Source organism: Carassius gibelio, chromosome B4 (genome assembly GCF_023724105.1).
Source record: "Carassius gibelio isolate Cgi1373 ecotype wild population from Czech Republic chromosome B4, carGib1.2-hapl.c, whole genome shotgun sequence".
NCBI classification, from domain to species: domain Eukaryota; kingdom Metazoa; phylum Chordata; class Actinopteri; order Cypriniformes; family Cyprinidae; genus Carassius; species Carassius gibelio.
Window position 1 is genome coordinate 2,490,860 of NC_068399.1, and position 18,718 is coordinate 2,509,577.

Here is an 18,718-nt window from a genome sequence, read left to right on the forward strand (position 1 = left end):
TGGTTTGTGACTTTTGTCTTTGCAACTTTAGGGATCTTATCTATTCACAAACATTTTGAAACACTCCAAAGAGAAAGGCAATCTTGGATGCATTCCATTCATTTGCTGAACACCTTACCAATACATACACCAACAGCTTCCAGCTACACACTTGGGATCAGCTCCTGATGAAGCTCAATTTGTTGCAGGGTGATCTTACTGAAAAGTTTGGTTCATTTTAAGTGAGGAGATTTCATGTTGCATTGAAAACGAGGGATTACATACCATGGATTCCAGAGAGACAAACCAGGCAACAATATCGCTGTGTTTCAGAGAACAATTCCCAAATACAGCATGTGTTATCAACCGTTCAGAGACAACCCTTCAAAAGCCACACAACCTTGACTCCAGGGGTGCGACCTACAGTCATTACTACAGCCAGAACACCATCAAATACCTGGACTACATTGCACCCTGTGGACTGATCATGTTCATCTCACCAACGAATGGAAGGAGGTGCAGTGATAAATTCATAACTGCAAATTCAGAGTTCCTGGAATACCTTTGTCCAGGCGATGAAGTAATGCCAGACAGAGGTTTCTCCATTACTGATCCCCTGTATGAAAGGAAGGTGAACATTGTCATTCCAGCATTCACCAAGAGAGTCATGCAACTCCCTGAAGAAGACACCACTAACACTAGGGGCATTGCCAATGCACGTGTCCATGTTGAACGGGTCATATTATGACTGAAAAACTTCAAAGTCCTTTCTTAAACAGTTTCAATTAACCTCTCCCCTACAACTGATACAATTTTGAGAATTTGTTCAGCCCTGTGTAACCTATGAAGCGACTTTAATTTCTGATGTAGAGGATGAATGTGTTGATTTAGGTGCATGTTCACAATGCAGCCAGATGTTACTTTTTATAAATAGTTATTTTTATACAACTTTTTAATAAATATTTTCATGAATCCAGCTCCAGGTGTGTCTTATTATTGGGAGATGAGAGGGTCTTTTTTTTTACTAACCATTGAAACAAGCGTAATGGCTAACTTAATGGATCACATGAGGCACCTCAGCCAATCATACAGTGGCAGTGATGTCAGTGCCTGGCTTTCACAGTTCTAGTTACAGTTTACAACCCTTTGCTGGTGACTGCAATTTAAGATTAGGTTTTATTTTGTTTATTTAAAAAAAAAATGCATGATAGGGCATACATTATACTGATATTAGTAACAAAAATGTCATTTATTTGTAGAAATCTGGAATGCATTGAAAGGATTCCTTTTTATTTATTAAAATATTAATTATTTACCTTTATTCATTAATAAGCATTATTATCATCATATCTAGGAGGCACATTTCAAGTGTATTCATTTAACAAACTTTGTTTTCATAAAACAATGTTCAATATAATACAATATTTAAATAATTAAATTAAAATAAATTATTCCAGCATAAAGAATATAGTCATTAAAAGTTTACTTTCAGAAAAAAACTGAAAACCAAAGAAAGAAAACAATACTTTCATGTATATTTTTATAAAATAGTAAAACACATTTGCTGGTAATAATGCTGTCAATGAGTCCCACCTGTTGCGACATTTCCTTCTCTTAAAAAAACTACTTTATTTGTCCAGGTAATATCTGCATAAAGTTTGAAAAATAAAGTACTGTTTATTGTAAAATGTGTTGAAGAGTAGCTATTTCCTCACAAAAGCTGTTTATTCAGGATTCTGATGCCTCTCCTCCATTGACATCCTTTTAAAAAATAAATAAATAAATATGTGTGTGTATATATATATATATATATATATATATATATATATATATATATATATATGCACAAGTAGAAGTTTAAATTGAATTCATATGTTTAGGTAGTATATACCTATTAAAGTAATCAGGCTGTACAGTATATGCATACAATGATTTTTTCCATTGTGTGACTTGTGAGTCAGATTCTTCACTAATTGTGTCAGTTTATAAACATCTTATGAAGATGCTATTTAAGATATAGTTTAAAACAGCTAGTCATTTTTTTATTAAATGGTTTCTCTCCAAAGATGAGTTACCAGCAGTAAACAGGTAGTATAATTGTGATTTATGTTTATGAGACACTGACAGGTGAAGGGCCAAGACCTCTGCTAACATCTCTTTTGTACTCTAGCAAAGACTGCTGAAGTGAACTCTGACCAAACTGGTTATAAATGCATTCGGCAACCAAACATTGCAGTTTTGTCTTAGTAGTATCAATTATTTTCAAAACATGTTTGGCCAAGAAACAGTTTTGCCAAGAAATAAATTCTGTTGTCTTCTACTTTATTATTTGTGTGTTAATTTTTAATGCATATTAGTGATTTTAGGGAGCAGCTTTTAAAAGGGACTTTTGTTTTGTTTTTGTGGTGTGACGTCATTCGCCTGCGCTCCTGCGTCTGTTGTGATTCGGATGAAGACAGGTTTGTGTTTTCAAGCATTTAAAGTTTGTCTATCTTGTTGTTTTCACAATAACTGTAAAATGAATTAGATGTTTTGGATCCACTTGAACGGCAAATCTGCGTCTCACTTCGCTCCATTTTATCGTGAATTAGTTAATCATAAAGATGCATTAGTCACTGGCTAGAAGAAAAAACGGAGGTTTTCCAAACTTTCTCACTTGAACCAAATTATTCCTGATTCGAATCAGCGCGCGCTCACGAGACCTGCTGCTTGAAAAAATGCAGTGAAAACAACAAACGTGTGATGACAAAATTTACTAACCAAATGCAAATCATTGCATGAAAGTGAAATATATTAAATATAATCTATAAATCAATACTAATTGTAAATTATACATGTAAAAAAATAATTTGTTATTAATTTGTAGCTCTAGTTTGAATGTTTTAATGGCCATTATTTGTCACTCTTGACTGACTCCCTTAACAGTGTGCTGATTACTGAACTAGGGAGCTGATTGAGATGCACACAGATTTACCGTAGTTGAGGTTAAATTTTCTTTCTGTTAATTACTTTCATATAAACCTCTGTGTCCAAACTCACAGAAAAACTGTTGAATCATCTTAGATCCATGTCACAAACTTATAAAGAGTGAAAACATGAAGATTGAAGAAGTATTCAGTCTGAAGCATGAAGAGACTGAGGAACAAATAAAGATGGCGTTTATTAAAGAGGAGAGTGAAGACATGAAGATTGAAGAAGTATTCAGTCTGAAGCATGAAGAGACTGAGGAACAAATAAAGATGGCGCTTATTAAAGAGGAGACTGAAGACATGAAGATTGATGGAACATTCAGAGTCAAACATGAAGATACTGAGGAACAAACAGGTTGGTTTTCATTCTCAAAACTGAACAAATTTGATCCTTCTTAAAATGTTCAGCTCTACAAAATGTAGAAGTTAGATATTTTTTGTTACAACATGATACATTAAATTGGGGAAAATAATACAGAAATCTGAACAAAATAATTTGTTTGTGTAATATGAAAACCTAATATCAATTACTAAATTATAGAAATCATGTCTTAATTATACAAGAGTGGGGAAATATGTGACTAACAAGATTAAAGGGTTGTTCGAGATAGAAATTTTTTTCTTTCAATTTATGTAAGCAATATGTTAACCTGGGGCTGGATTCAGGGAGCAAAGATTTATTCTTAACTGCCATTTGCTTTTTTTCTAATTTAATAAAAAAAATATTTTTATGTTTAATATTTTGTACTCTTAAAAATTCTTTTTTTTCTTAAGAATGTTCTTAAGAAGAAACTTAATGCAAATTCTTTGAAAATAATCTTCTTGTGCTGTTCGCACCAAACGCGAATAGAGCGTCAAATTTGCGTCTACCGCATCTAGTTTGCCGCTTGAACATTTTGAGATCATTCGCTTCATTCGCGAGTGAAATTAACTTCACAACAGACGCAAATTCGTGTCATGGGGTTCATGCAGCATTTTCAACCGCCAGTTTTATTCGGATAATTTTCAAAATATTACTGTTATCGTGTCATGAATTGTTTTTTTTAAAGTATTTCAGGCGAGAATGTAGTTCTATTAAACTCAAATATGCAGTTTATTTATAAAGACAGCGTCTATTTAAAAAATGTGTTTCACCGATTTCGGAAATGAGCTCCATGTGAGTTCATGTATCCGCCGAGAGCAGCCTCACCTCGGCTAGACCTTCTGACATTTGCCGCTGGCTCTGATGTCTCTTTAGTGGTTCAAGATAAAATATAATTTGTTTGCGGTAAAACGAAACATTTCTTATCTTTGGCCTTTATACAATTAATATATTAATATGTTTTATATATATATACAGGTCCTTTTAATTCCTGTATCTATAGAAATATGAACTTTTGTCATATAGCTCTGGTTGACTGCTCACTGACAACATCAGTCATTCTTCCATGTTGAATGAGTGACTCCTAACAGGCTCCTGATTGGTTAATGTGGCGCAAATTGACGCCAAAGTAAAAAATTGTTCACTCGGGCGGCAGGCGCGAATTCGTGTCAAACGCTTAAATGCACAAAAAGCACCATTCGTGCGAATGACGCGAAATGCTCAAATCGCATAATTTACTCATCAATTCGCGCGAAATAGACGTGGGAATGAGGCGAATTCGCATCTTCCACGCCGCGCTAAACGCCTCATCCGTGCCGCGAGACCTCCAGACGCGTGTAAATGCGCCTTTGCATTGACTAAACATTGAAATCATTCGCACCAGACGCTCTATTCGCATTTGGTGTGAACACAGCATTATGTTCACACGAAGCCGTAGCTTACCCCAATTTGATATTTTTTCTAAAAAAAAAAAATCCCATCCACTCAGCGTCGTATCAAGAAATATCTGCGTCTACACAAAACCAGTGTAACCGACAGAAAATGATGTAGTACACATGCCAGATCAGTATGTGGCACTGTAATTTTTCCACAGAGATACACTAAAAACAGTAGGGGATGACATCATCGTTTCAGAAACTATACGGATGACCCCGTCCACACGAAAACGCAAAGATTGTGTTTTCAGATTCAAAAAAATGTGTGCGTATTCACAGAAACATGTCTCTGTGTGAACAGGGGCTTAAAAATCATATAAAATAACTTTTTAAAGTTAGGAAGTTCAGTTGCATTCAGCACAGAAACCGTTCTCTCATGTGTGCTACACTTAACGAGTTCACACTTACATATAATTAGCTGAGGTATTATAATGCATATTTGGCATGCTGTCCGCTCCGAGCTCGGGAATGGCCCCACCCTAGAGTATCCCCCCATATATAAGTGTAAAATTAACTGTAAGTGGAGGAGATGGGGTGTTGGGGTGCTGACAAACTGCCAATGGATAGAGGTAAATAAGCTGTATTTATACCCTAGTGTTAACTATCTTAAGTGTGCTCCACCAGTGCTAATTAGGCTAAGTATCTGATGTGCTCCTACCGAACCTTGTTAATAAAACATAATTTCACGAGTTCACACTTAAATATAATTAGCTGAAGTATAATAATGCATATTTGGCATGCTGTCTGTGGAAAGGCTCTGAACTCGGGAATGGCTCGAACCTAGAGTACCCCCCAAAAAAGTTGTCATGCGTGGTAACTTGAATGACAGGTGGATTGCCGCTGCTGTCATTGTCATCGAGCTAGGTAGGCGTGGCTTCAGCAACCAGCTCCCGCCTTTTTTCCCATTTTAGATTGTCCAGGAGAGTCACATGGTGGCGCACTGCCAACATGGCGACGACCCGCTCTGCACACTTTAATCTTCAAAAACCCTCTTCAGAAGTCCACGGGTGACGTCACCGACACTACATCAATGTTTTTATACAGTCTATGGTGGTGACCGATGAGGGTTTAGTGGGCTTCTTTAATGTGTAACTAATTGGTTCTGATTGAGCTCTGATTGACCATCTTCCTCAAGTTTGGATCTGTTGTTTGGAGAGGCCTTTTTGGGCTGCTGATGTTGCTTCCCCAATGCGAAAAGAGTTGATAGAGAAATGTTCTGCTGGGATAGGGTGTTCATGGCACGGTGGATAAGACGCATGCCTTTGGTGTGAGAGACCCAGGTTCGAATCCACTGTGAGACACCAATGTGTCCCTGAGCAAGACACTTAACCCCTAGTTGCTCCAGATGCGTGCGATTTCTGATATATATAGCAATTGTAAGTTGCTTTGGATAAAAGCGTCAAGTTAATTAATGAAAAAATTAAAATAAATACCTGATAATTGCAGGATGGATTTGAGATGTTTTAACACCGTGTTTCCTGATGATATCTCCCAAGGGTAACATGTAAAGCGTGAAGAGTAACGGCCCTAGTACTGAGCCTTGAGGTAACAAAGTGTTCAGGTCTATGCAAAAGAATGTTGTGGTCAATTGTGTCAAACGCAGCACTAAGATCCAATAGGAAATCCTCATAGATACCATTTTTTCTCTAAGAAGGAATATAATTGTGAGGATACCACCTTTTCTAGTATCTTTGACAGAAAAGTGAGATTCAAGATCGGTCTGTAATTAACTAGTTCTTTGGGGTAAAGTTGTGTGTTTTTAATGAGAGGCTTAATAACAGCCAGTTTGAAGGTTTTGGGGACATATCCTAATGACAATAATGAATTAACAATAGTCAGAAGAGGATCTATGACTTCTGGAAGCACCTTGTGACGAGTGGGGCGGGGCCGAGAGCCGTGGGAACAGGGCAATATGGGTGGAGTGATTGAGAAATGAGCGACACCTGCTCGACCCACCGGTCTCGAGTCCCACGGAGGAGATGGAAGGATATAAAACAGGAGTGACAACAGTGAAGGACGAGAGAGGACCAGGCCTGGATTTTAGTTGTGTTTGGTTTTTGTTTGTGCGGGCAGTCGTCCGTGAGGGGCTGCCGCAGTGTTTTGTCTTTATTTTATTGTTAAATCTTATTTGATTGTCCGCCGGTTCCCGCCTCCTCCTTCCCATGAAAGAGCATTGTTACACACCTCTTTAATGGAGTGTTCACACCAGATGCGACTTGCACAAATAAATCGTACTACTCGTGCATAGTTAGACACTTGAACATTTTGAGTTTGATCGCTTCATTTGTCAACAGACGTGAATTCGCTCCTATTTAAAAACGCTTTCACTGATTTCTGAGACGATCAACTCCACGCGATCAGTGAGAGCTCAGTGCTCATGTTACCAATGAGAGCACTCTCAACTCGGCTAGTACTTCTAAAATTTGCAACTGGCTCTGTCTCTTTAATGGTTCAACATAAAATATAATTCATTTTGGGATAATCAACAGGTTATCTTTGGTCTTTATTCAATTTATCCATTTCTTCTAGGCAAGATTCTTTTTATTCCTGTTTCTGTACAAGTGTGAAGTATCATACAGCTCCATGTATCCACATACAGCGACAATGACTTTGTCCTCCATTGTTGTTTCGTATTTTCCCACCACTCGCTATGTCATAATCATGTCACTACTAGAGCAAGCTGTGAGTTAGCTGTGGAATTCTGATGCTGTATCAGGAGAAATGTAAAAAGACATGATGAGCTGTTCCTGTGCGCTCTCTCCCTCCCGCTGATGGGTTGTTAACCAATTAGTGTTCAGGCACCTTCACTGCGCGCACCCCTCTGACCCTCACTCTCTGACTGCGACATCCACCATTTAACATTGACAGATTTGAAAAGACACATGGACAGAAGACCTTTAAGGAATCACCACCGAAAGTGTGAAGAGAAATTTGAAAATACTCTGGTAAGTGTTTTTTTTTCTTCTTCTTCTTTGCGCATAATATGATTTAAGGTTGCTTTGTACAGTTTAATGAAACAGTGACTGGGTCCTCTTTTAGACCTCTGTGAACTTGGCCCCTCATTATGCTCAAATATGTCATATGCTCAAAAATATGTCAATCGCCTGGGTTAGGGTCCAGCTTTAAAAATGAATCAGAATATTAGAATGATTTTATACTTTTTAAATTATCTATTTCTGTGATGCAAAGCATCATATCATTCTAATATTCTGATTCATTTTTAAAGCTGAAAAAAAGCAAATGTTTTAAAAACAGAAATATATTGTAACAACAATATACACTACTGTTCAGTAATTTGGGGTCAGTAATTTTTTCTTTTTTAGAAATAAATCAATACTCTTATTCTGCAAGGATTGTGTTAAATTTATAAAAAGTGATTGTATAGCTGATTTATAATATTTGAAAATATTTTTATTTTGAATATATGCAGCTCTTCTTAACCTTTTTATTCATCAAATACATTAAGCAGCAGAACTGTTTCCAACACTCATAATAAATCATCATATTAGAATGATTTCTAAAGGATCATGTGATAGACTGGAGTAATGATCCTGAAAATTCAGCTTTGCATCACAGAAATACATAATTTAAAGTATAATAAATTGAAAGCCAATTATTTTAAATTGTAATAATATATCACAATATTACATTTTCTTCTGTATTTTTATCAAATAAATGCAGGCTTGATGAGCAGAAGAAACTTCTTTCAAAAACATTACAAATAGTAATGTGTTCAAACTTTTGACCTGTAGTGTATAATATTTTCTTTTTTATTTGGACCTTGGTGAAATTTAATTCAGGACCCCTGCTCTAATGTATTTGTATCTAATTGATCATTTTACTTGTTTTCCCTCTTTTGGCCTGTTGTGAAGGCCAAAAAGGACCACTGCAAAGAGAGTCATGGTGATGAACCTTGGAGCCCCCCATCAACACCACCACCATCCAGAGAAGACGAGGAGCTCCGAGACGAGCTTCTGTCATCCAGTGGGTCTGATGCAGATCCACTGGATGAGGACTTCAAACCATCTCCATCGCCATCATCCATTGAAGATGAGTTGCTTGCACTAGAGTCCCAGTCATCCTGCCACAATACTCCAGAGAAGCACCATAGTCATGCATCATCCAGTGAAACTGACACCAGAGAAGCTGAGAATCAGAAGGCCAAAGGTAAAGCCGTTCAAAAAGGTTCAAAGTCAAAAGGAAAAGGAGGGATGTTTAAAGATGATAAAAAGATAACCGTTAAAAGAAGCGGAACAAAGGATGGTGCTAGAGTCTGGGACAAAGTCCATTACTGTGTCGTCTGTGAAACGGCTCAACTGAAGATAGCTAGACATCTAGAAAGAAAACATATTATGGAACGCGATGTCGCCTATGCTTTTAGTTTCCCAGTTGGCTCAAAACAAAGGAAGATTCTGATAGAAGGCCTTCGTAATAAGGGTGACTGGAAACACAATCGCATGGTCTTCGAGGAAGGAAATGGTGAGATCGTAGTATGGAAACGGCCCTCCGAGAAGGCAGACATAGAGAGCTACCTACCATGTCAACACTGTTATGCAATGTTCAAGAGGACTAAACTCTGGAGACATCTGAAGTCATGTAGAGAACAGAACGAGGAAAGAAAGAATGGCAAAAGAGTACAAAAATCTTCCTCGCATCTACTTCCACGCAAATCAGGCCAAGTACAAAAGATCATCCACTCTATGAAACAAGATCATGTAAGCTCTCACATCAGAAGTGATGAGATGATTTGTGTGTATGGAGATGCATTACTTGCAAAAAAGGGCCGTGTAGAATCTCAGCACAGATACATTGGACAAAAGCTGAGAGAACTAGGACGCTTTATGTTGGCTGCCAAGGAGATTGATGAGCGTGCCCAAACTCTTAAAGACATTTGTGATCCAGCGAATTTTAAACTGGCAATTGAAGCAGCCAGACACGTGTCAAACTATGATGTAAACAAAAACGAATATGGAAGGCCATCGAAAGCTGTTAAAATTGGGTTTTCACTCAAAGGGGCCACTGAAGCCTGGATAGGCCACTGCTTGATGGACTCTGATGTCATAACTGAGAAGGCCAAAAAGTTCAAGGAGTTGCTGGAGAGCTCATGGTCCATTCATGTGTCGACTAATGCTCATAGCTCATTGGAGCAACGGCGGTGGGGCAAAGAAGACACTTTGCCTCTGACGGAGGATGTTATCACTCTCCAGAACTACCTGAGGACCGTTGAGGATGAGGCAAAGGCCGAGTTAACAGAGCGTGTGAGTACTACAGCATACAGGAAGTTAAGTGAGAGCCTTCTTGCACAAATAATTCTGTTCAATAATAAGCGTGAAGGAGAAGCATCACGCTTAACCCTTGAGACATATCTAAAAGCAGACACCGGTCCTGTTAATAAGGACATTTATGAGACTCTGTCGCCTGTGGAAAAACAAATGAGCCACAGACTGACACGTTTGGTGACTCACGAAAGGAGAAGCAGAAAGGTGCCCATCCTTCTTCTTGAGCGCACAAAAGCTTCGCTTGACTTCCTGGTTGAAAAACGGAGGGAAGTTGGCATACTTGAGGAGAACCCCTTTCTGTTTGCCAGGCTCAGCACAACATCCAATCTCCGTGGGTGGGACTGCCTCAGAAGATCTGCAGAAGAGAGCAAGGCCAAAAACCCAGAACTGCTGAGATCAACAAGGCTGAGGAAACGCGTTACTGCCATATGTCAGCTTCTCAACCTCAGCAATCAGGAACTTGAGCAAGTTGCTCGTTTTATGGGACATGATATCGGAGTCCACTGCGAGTATTATCGACAGACCGATAAAACAGTCCAAGTGGCCAAAATCAGCAAACTTCTGTTTGCGATGGAGCATGGAGCAGAGTCACTAAAAGGGAAGAGTCTGCAAACACTGGACTCCGTTATCAGTGGTAATTAAATTATTTTTATTTAGTTTTTTATTTAACAGGGACACAGTACACTAGGCATTGTTACACATAGACAACCGATGGTGTGTACATTGGTTAATCTTTTACATATTCTAAAAACAAACCCAATCATCACAAGAAACAAACATTGAAATTAAATGTTAAATGAAACATATTATTATTATTATTATTAAAATTTAAAGTTCTCCCTCTTCCAATTACACTGTCTTCTATCCGTCTTTTGGTCTGTCTGTCTTCATCTCTCCTTCTGACTATGTCTCTTTATTTATCTGCATATTTTTGACTTTTTTAATATCACTGTAAAAGTACTTTGAGCAATTTCCTACTGTGAATATTTCCGTAGGCAAAAGACACGCAGTCACCCCAACTAAAGATCTGAAAGGTGTCAAGAAGAGAAGGACGTCAGATGCAGGAATTCAACAGGAAGATCATGAAGGTATGGTGTAAAAATCACATGAGTATAGTTATATTAGGAACGCTATGCTCTTGTATTTAAATTGAAACTTTGAATCTTGTGGAAAAGAATAAGCCTGATGCGTGACGTTTACAATGGATTACGATTTGTTGATTTTGTGTATGGTCAACCTAAATGTGAAAAAGGTGTTTATCTTTTGGTCTTTTTTTGAAAGAAAAATACATTTTGAGAAAACAGAATTTAAATTCATAATGTTTCATATAAATCTATGGATGCTAGCCAACCAAAAAAAGGTTTTCTATATGTGTATTTGCATATCCAAAAAACCTATGTTGTGAATAATCGTCTGTATGTTTGTAATGTATGCTTCATCAGATGGACGACAGCTGTCCACCACAAGCTCATCAGCTCAAAGGAAAAAGAAGACCGTCACAACACAAAGACAAGATGATGACGACTCCGCAGGATGGTCTCTTGAGAAGAGACCATGTCAAACCTCAAGAACAAGACAAGCAGATGATGGTAATGCTGATGAGGATGATGGGAGTGATAACAGCAGTCAAGGCATTGAAGACACAGGTAACACTCTCAGAGTGACTTTAATCTTTCACTGCACCATCAGGGCCGGCCCGCGGAAAGGCAAATGCTAGGGGCACCAAAATGAGTGAACAAGCGATATTTGTAAACTTTTTTACATTTTTATTCTTCACAATAGACAATAGGTGTTTTCATGGCACTAGATATGCAGCCGTTTTCCGTTAATCATAATCTGTGAAGATCTTCTCGGCGCGTCTAATGAGGAAATCACGAGACAGGCAACTTCATACTTGCGACACAGACTCAGAAAACACTAGTTTATTAGTAAATAATTAAAAAATCTCCTTACTGTTTACCACTTACACATTTATGGTAAATACTTTTGCTGGTGCTTTGCGGCATGATTGAGCCTATTGCGTGTACTTGAACTGCTGCTCAACAGTCTCGCGTTGTTTCCACCATTGCCGCAATTTTGTTTCATCACTTATTAATGGATGTCTACAATATAAAAGTTAGAAGAAGTATAAAACGGGCGGTAGGCACCAAAAAAGGCACCAATTTCTGAACTGTTTGGAAAGTTATCAACGGGCAGTCCTGCACCCTGTAATATTTGTCATATTAAATGTCTCCATATCAAATGGTAAAAGATTCTTATAATATATTTAACTTTAGTTTACTCAGATAAGCTGACTGCACTAAAAATTTGAAGCCAAAGTTAATAAAGAAAAAGACAAGTTATTTTTGCTGTTATAATTGTTAAGTGAATCTATCGTTCCTTAGCATGGCTAGTGAAATGACATGAACCCTGCCCCCACAGCGAACCAAACCGGACCCAACTGTTGCTCCAAAACCGTAAACTGAACCGAACCGTGCCATTGGTATATCGTTACACCCCTAATGAACAGTTTAACTTTTTTAATAAAATTTGCTGTAGTACTGGTGTATTTCTAAGATGCAGATGCAAGGACTTATCAAAACATGATCTTTTATAGATGGACTGGTGCACCAGGAGATGGGGGAGGGACAAATGGAGAGAACTGCAGAAAAACATGATGATGGTAAGTCTGTGACTTTAGCTCTAATTAAGTGTTCTTAAATCAGTCTTAAGTATTTTTACTTCATGGAGGGGTCCATTTTGCTTTTTTACATTCCAAAATATCAGTAATCAAATACGAAGGTCTATCCTCAAAGCATATAAAAGTGTCTGAATATCTCCATACATGATAGATTACAAAACAACAGACGTAATAATAACAAAACATTGGTAAATTTATGGCAAATTATATTTTGCTTTAATGTTTGTGCATTGTACTTTAAAATGGAAATTTCACCCGTGGGAACATTAATCTTTATTGAAAGTGGGTCATATATGTAGTCGAAATGTAACACAAATTCAGAACTTGGTGCCTATTTGACCGAGAAAGACAGAACGTGACTTAAGGGTGGATTTGTTTGGAAGACATCAACTCCCACAATGCACAGCTCTGCAAGCCACTCCTATTAATCAGAACACCGCTCATAAAACATTAACACTTCTCTTCCATCTGAACTTGGATGATTAAGTCTGGACATGCATGTATTATTGTCAATGGAAATAGAGAATGTTACCAGTCACAGCTTTTGACTGCATCATTTGAGATGCACCTTTAAGCCTCTACTGTCACTGCTTGTAAATGTGTAGGTGTCAACATTTTGGTTGAGTTTACTGTTTTCATGCTGCACAGATGGACAGGAGCCACACTCAACTTCAGGAAGCTCGTCTGCTGATAAACCAAAGAGGATTACAGCATCTAAACTGGATGATGATGATGAAGATAGCGCTGACTCTGAGCATGGTGAGCACAAGTACACATTTCAGTGCTTTTTTCATTATTATTATCATTATCCTCTCAAACATGCAGAGAGGCTACACTTTACTAAATGGAGTCGTTTCGTCTTCACCTCATTACTGCTAATGTTGCTTCTTAAACAAGGTTTACTGATCTTGGCCTAGTTCTACTGCATGAATTTAATTTTAATACTTTGTAGAACAGTAATCTATTACCATGTTAACAGAAATACAAGAAGGTCATCTTTCAACCTTGCATTTCTAATGGGAGATTTGATTTTTCACTTCGTTTCAACATAAATGACAATATATCTGCCGTAATTTCCAGACTATTGAGCGCACCTGAATAAAAACCGCTCCAACTAAATGTAAAAATAGTACACATAGGCCCGCAGTTGTCTATAAGCCACACACAGAGTCACAGTTCAACCTCGCAGTGATTAACCTTTTGGAGCTCCCCATAGAGCTACAGGTGAATTCAGTTTCTACTAAAATACTTCAGTTGGTGAAACAAGCATGACATTTGGCATAAATCATCTCCATAAGCTAAATTAATAAATGTAAATGTAAAGGTAGAGTTAACAAGCTAAGGTGAAAGGATTAGGGTTCAATATTTCATAGAGCAGACTATAAACAAAGATGGAGTCCAATATGGCCACCACAAACCTTGAAAATGTGTTTCAGGATTCTCTTCTTCATTTTTTAAAATAGTTTTTCTTGGATTGACTGTGTAAATCTGTCAGGCTACACCCGTCTATGCACACTTCCGGTGGTGGTTTATTGCATGTATAAAGAGTGAATGTCACTGCACAACAGGCTACTCTTTGATTTCACTGTAACTCAGCCTGGGCTTCAGTGTCAGCTGATCTCTACTAAAGCTGTACCGAGCTTTACTTTCTGTACAATAATAGACTAGTTGTAGTTTTAGTTTAGTGTCCCAAATGCTGTCTAATAGCCTCATATCAGTTAGTTGGTAGAAAATGATTCTAAGATTTAGTTAAGACTTGAGTTGAGGGTGTGAAAGCTAAAGCACAGCCGAGGGCAGGGGCTCATGTTTTTACCCGGATCACACGGGACTTCAGTGGCACTGGATGAATGATCGGGCGAGGTGGAGGATAACCAAACCTAGTTATATCCCATACATCAATCAGACTATTTTTTTTTTCATCTAGGAACTTTTTGTGGACATCCAGATTTTTTGACATGTCAACAGTCACTGCAAGCAAAAGAAAATCATTGAAATGCAGAACATTTACAGCTAATGGCAAATAGTCAAAATCCTGCATGTAAAATTGTCAAAACAATGTAAAGTTTAAAAATGAATACATGCCAAAACAAAGTTTGTTAGACCCATAAAAACCTGTCTTGTTAAATTGCATCTACATTATCACTGTTTTAACATGACTGTGTTCTTTAACAGATGAAAAGGATCAAAAAGGGCGTGCTAAGAGGCTAAAGCAATCCCCTAAGAAGAGCCAGAAGAAGACTGCAGTTATAAGACAACGCAGTGATGTTGGTAAGATGTATTACATGCATTTCTGTGAAATATTCAGTACTGTACAAAAGTCTTAGGCATGTTAATATCCTAATTAAAAACAAAAAAAAGAGGTTTTAAGTCGTGTGTCAGTAGGAAATATCAGTTTACATTTCCAAACATTTTTTTTGCCATTAACTGTAATAATCCAGTGAGATTTGTGTATGAACAAGGAGTCTGACAACAGCCGTCTGATGTGATCTCAGCATCATCGAGTCCGTCTGTGATTACATGAAGAAACAGAAGAAACTGAGACAGACTAAATCCAGAAGAACTGCAGGAACGTCTTCGAGACGCTTGAAGAAACCTTTTTTTTTTTTTTGGGTTAGGATATTAACATGCCTAAGACTTTTACTCAGTACTGTACATGTTTCCTGTGAACAATGTACCGTATTTTTCGGACTATAAGTCGCACCTGAGTATAAGTCGCATCAGTCCAAAAATACGTCATGACGAGTTAAAAAACATATATAAGTCACACTGGACTATAAGTCGCATTTATTTAGAACCAAGAACCAAGAAAAAACATTACCGTCTAGAGCCACGAGAGGGCGCTCTATGTCTTCAGTGTAGACTACAGGAGAACTGAGCATCATCTCTGGCAGCATAGAGCGCCCTCTGGCGGTAATGTTTTCAAATAAGTCGCACGTGACTATAAGTCGCAGGACCAGCCAAACTATGAAAAAAAGAGCGACTTATAGTCCGGAAAATACGGTAAGTGGGACTTGGCAGCATGGTGGCTGAGTGACTGGGGCTCTGGCCTCACAGCGAAGGTCCAGGGTTTGGTTCCTGGACGTGCGGGCCTTTCTGTGTTGAGTTTGCATGTTCTCACGTCTGCGTAGGTTTCCTCTGGGTACTCTAGTTTCCCCTACCACCAGAAACATGTTGAATAGGCCAGGATGTTTGAGAATGGGCATGGGGTACGACGGATGGAAATTAGCTCAAGGCTACAATCCGGTGTGCCTTGTTCGTTAAAAACATTAAAGTTCTCCTGAAAATTCAAATTGTCATAATTTACTCTCTCAAGTTGATTTAAACTTGAATAAGTTTCTTTCTTCTGTTGAAAATAAAAGTTATTTGTAAGAATGTGGGTAACCAAACAGTTGATGTACCCCAGTGACTTCCATAGTTTTTTTTTTCTCCTATGGAAATCAATGGGGACCAGCTACTGTTTGGATGGCCACATTCTTCAAAATATTAATATTAGAAGGAAATTAATACAGGTTTGGAACAACATTAGAGTGTGAACTATCCCTTTAAGGACAAGCGGCAGCGTGTTTACCATTGGTACTGTCTCTTTAAGAGCTGTGCGCGACGCGTCTAATATACACGCATTTTACAAGCAGATTTTCTCTCAATTTTCTCTAGTTTGCTTTCACTTTAGACATAACTGACTTTGTTTACGTAAACCTTGTGTGTATTTGACAGTATTAGCACAATAAGACTCGAAAGATAACTTGGTCCAGTATCCAGGCTCTGGTAGACAGGCTTTTAGTGCATGAGCTTCACATGTACGCGCTGAGAGACGCACACATTAGAACAGCGCATCAGCACGCAAATTAAATGTTTAACTGACAAGGCATTAAAGCACATGCAAATTATGAACTTTTGTGAATTGCAGTGTCCCGTTCCGCTGAGTTAACATGTGAACATTTAAGCTTTCTCAAATGAAGTCAGTTTTGTTAAATGGACTTGAATATATTTACTGGTTACATATTTGCCATTTCATTAAACCTCTGTAGTTGTGAAAGACTTAATTACATTTAAATTCAAACAATGATAACAGTAATTGCAATGAGAGTAGACTGAATTGTGTTGAGTAAAAACCCCCCGTATGTCCGCTCTGACACCAGCAGCGGTTCACGCTTCGACTGTAGCATCTAAACATGAATGTCAACAGTGATGGAGGTCAGTCACTAGTCAAACACACTCGACAGCGCTCGCCTCTGGAGCAACAAGAGCAAAAAATGCTTATACCTAATTTTTTATTTTAGTCAAAATGTGACAAAATAGGTTTTTACAGATTATTACATTTACAACTAACTTTTATGGGTCAAAAAGAATGTTACCTTATAAAAAAAGTGCAAAAAAAAGACTTTGTGACAAAGTAAACTGAATGTTTTAATTGACGTTATTCTCTTGATGACGTTATATGTCTTGATGTTATGTATTTGGTTTGCCTTAACCTGATTGTAATTTCGCATGTCTTCTTTTGTAAGGTGCATTAAGTTGCCTTGTGTACGAAATGCGCGGTATAAATAAACATGCCTTGTATTAGTTAATCAAAGCAGGGTTCAGAAGGTTATACAACTTCTCCTTTTTCACTTTACACCTTTTGGTTTTTGTTTCATAGATGCTCCAGAAAGAGTCGTCAAGAACCGAAGTAAGAGACCCTGGAATGACCAGGAGAGGACGGCAGTCAAACGACGCCTTGCCAAGTTAATCTCCCTTAAAATGGTTCCAGGAAAGCAGGACTGCCTGATGTGCATTGCCAAAGAGACTCCAGTCCTAAGTGCACGGACGTGGAAAGACGTGAAGTATTTTGTATACAATGAAATTGTTAAAGTTAAAAGAAAGCTTGCATTATAAATGAACGGACTTTGAGTTTCCCCCCTCTGTTGTATTTCCCGTGTCTTAAAGGGTGAATTGTCTGTTAGTTTGTTCATTTGTTAACACTCTAACAACTTAATAAATAAACCAGCATTGATTATTATTGTTCATGTCTGCCATGTTTGTGTTTAATACCGTGGAACAGGAATGATTTTCTAAAAAAAAAAAAAAACATACACTTCTGAATTTGACACTCAATATATTATAAAAGGTGCGCTCAACCTTAAAAGTTCTTAATCCTATTTCATATGACAATCATATTTCATTTTTTCCCTACTATGGAAGTCAATGGTTCCAGTTTGGTTGCTGAAGTTCTTCAAGATATCTTCCTTTGTGTTCAGCAGTATTTTGAGTGTTTGGTTACTGGCATTCTTCAAGATGTCTTCCTGACCAACATACATTCTCTTAAGTCATACAAGACATCCCCATCCACAAACCTCATACTTTGTTTACATTATTTCACACATCCCTTTTTCGATTGAATAAGATCGATAGAGTCCAGTACAGTCAATAATTGGGCAGTATTAGAGCAGACAGTGTCATGGATGTTAAAATCACCGAGTAGGATAACCTGGGACGACACAGCACAGGCTAATGTTAGCAATCGACTGAGTTCTGAGAAGAATTCAGTTTGCTGCTTGGGTGGTCTGTAAATCAGTGTAACTATGAGGGGACGTTTTAAACCACCCTTCATATCCATAAACTCAAATGTCGTAGTATTACGAAAATCCAGTTGGGTAAGTTCTATGGAGTCACGATAAACCTGCTTTACCAGTTGTACAAGGTTTAGATAGATACTGATATCCGGACGGGGTAAGCAAATTCAGATGCATATAGTCATATTGTGATTGCCAAGTCTTGGTAAGAAATAACATATCCAGGTTATTGTCAAGAATTAGTTTGATTGTGTAGGAACCTCTCTCAGAAATGGAGTGACAATTTAGGAGAGCAGTGTTTCTCCACAATGCTTCCAGCGGAGGTAACGTTATCCATGGAGTCAATCCTAGTTATGTTGACAAGTGTTCGTAGTGTTCAACAGAGCCCTGGTGCTAGACCAGACGCACGGGATCACAGCAGATGATGGCTGATGAATACTGAAAGTCCTTCTAGACGAGCGA

The 18,718-nt window shown here is 38.0% G+C and overlaps 1 protein-coding gene across 4 annotated transcripts; it reads left to right on the top strand.

The window, feature by feature from the left end:
• The first annotated feature begins 2,400 nt into the window (after positions 1–2,400).
• LOC127955914 (uncharacterized) lies at positions 2,401–17,703 on the top strand. 4 transcript variants are annotated; one of them, XM_052553545.1, is made up of 10 exons: positions 2,401–2,438; positions 3,043–3,303; positions 7,614–7,690; positions 8,618–10,658; positions 11,020–11,112; positions 11,467–11,670; positions 12,621–12,686; positions 13,353–13,463; positions 14,877–14,972; positions 17,344–17,703. In XM_052553545.1, exons 1-10 carry the CDS (start codon positions 2,429–2,431, stop codon positions 17,577–17,579), a joined length of 3,195 nt encoding a protein of 1,064 aa, XP_052409505.1. In that variant the 5' UTR covers positions 2,401–2,428; the 3' UTR covers positions 17,580–17,703. The 4 variants fall into 4 exon arrangements, with proteins under 4 accessions (XP_052409505.1, XP_052409507.1, XP_052409506.1 ...); XM_052553547.1 differs by lacking the exon at positions 13,353–13,463; XM_052553546.1 differs by lacking the exon at positions 12,621–12,686.
• The last annotated feature ends 1,015 nt before the right edge of the window (positions 17,704–18,718 follow it).

Coding starts and splice junctions, on each gene's coding strand:
- LOC127955914 (XM_052553545.1), top strand. Junction 10,659..11,019: donor ACTGGACTCCGTTATCAGTG/GTAATTAAATTA, acceptor ATATTTCCGTAG/GCAAAAGACACGCAGTCACC. Junction 11,671..12,620: donor TCAAGGCATTGAAGACACAG/GTAACACTCTCA, acceptor GATCTTTTATAG/ATGGACTGGTGCACCAGGAG.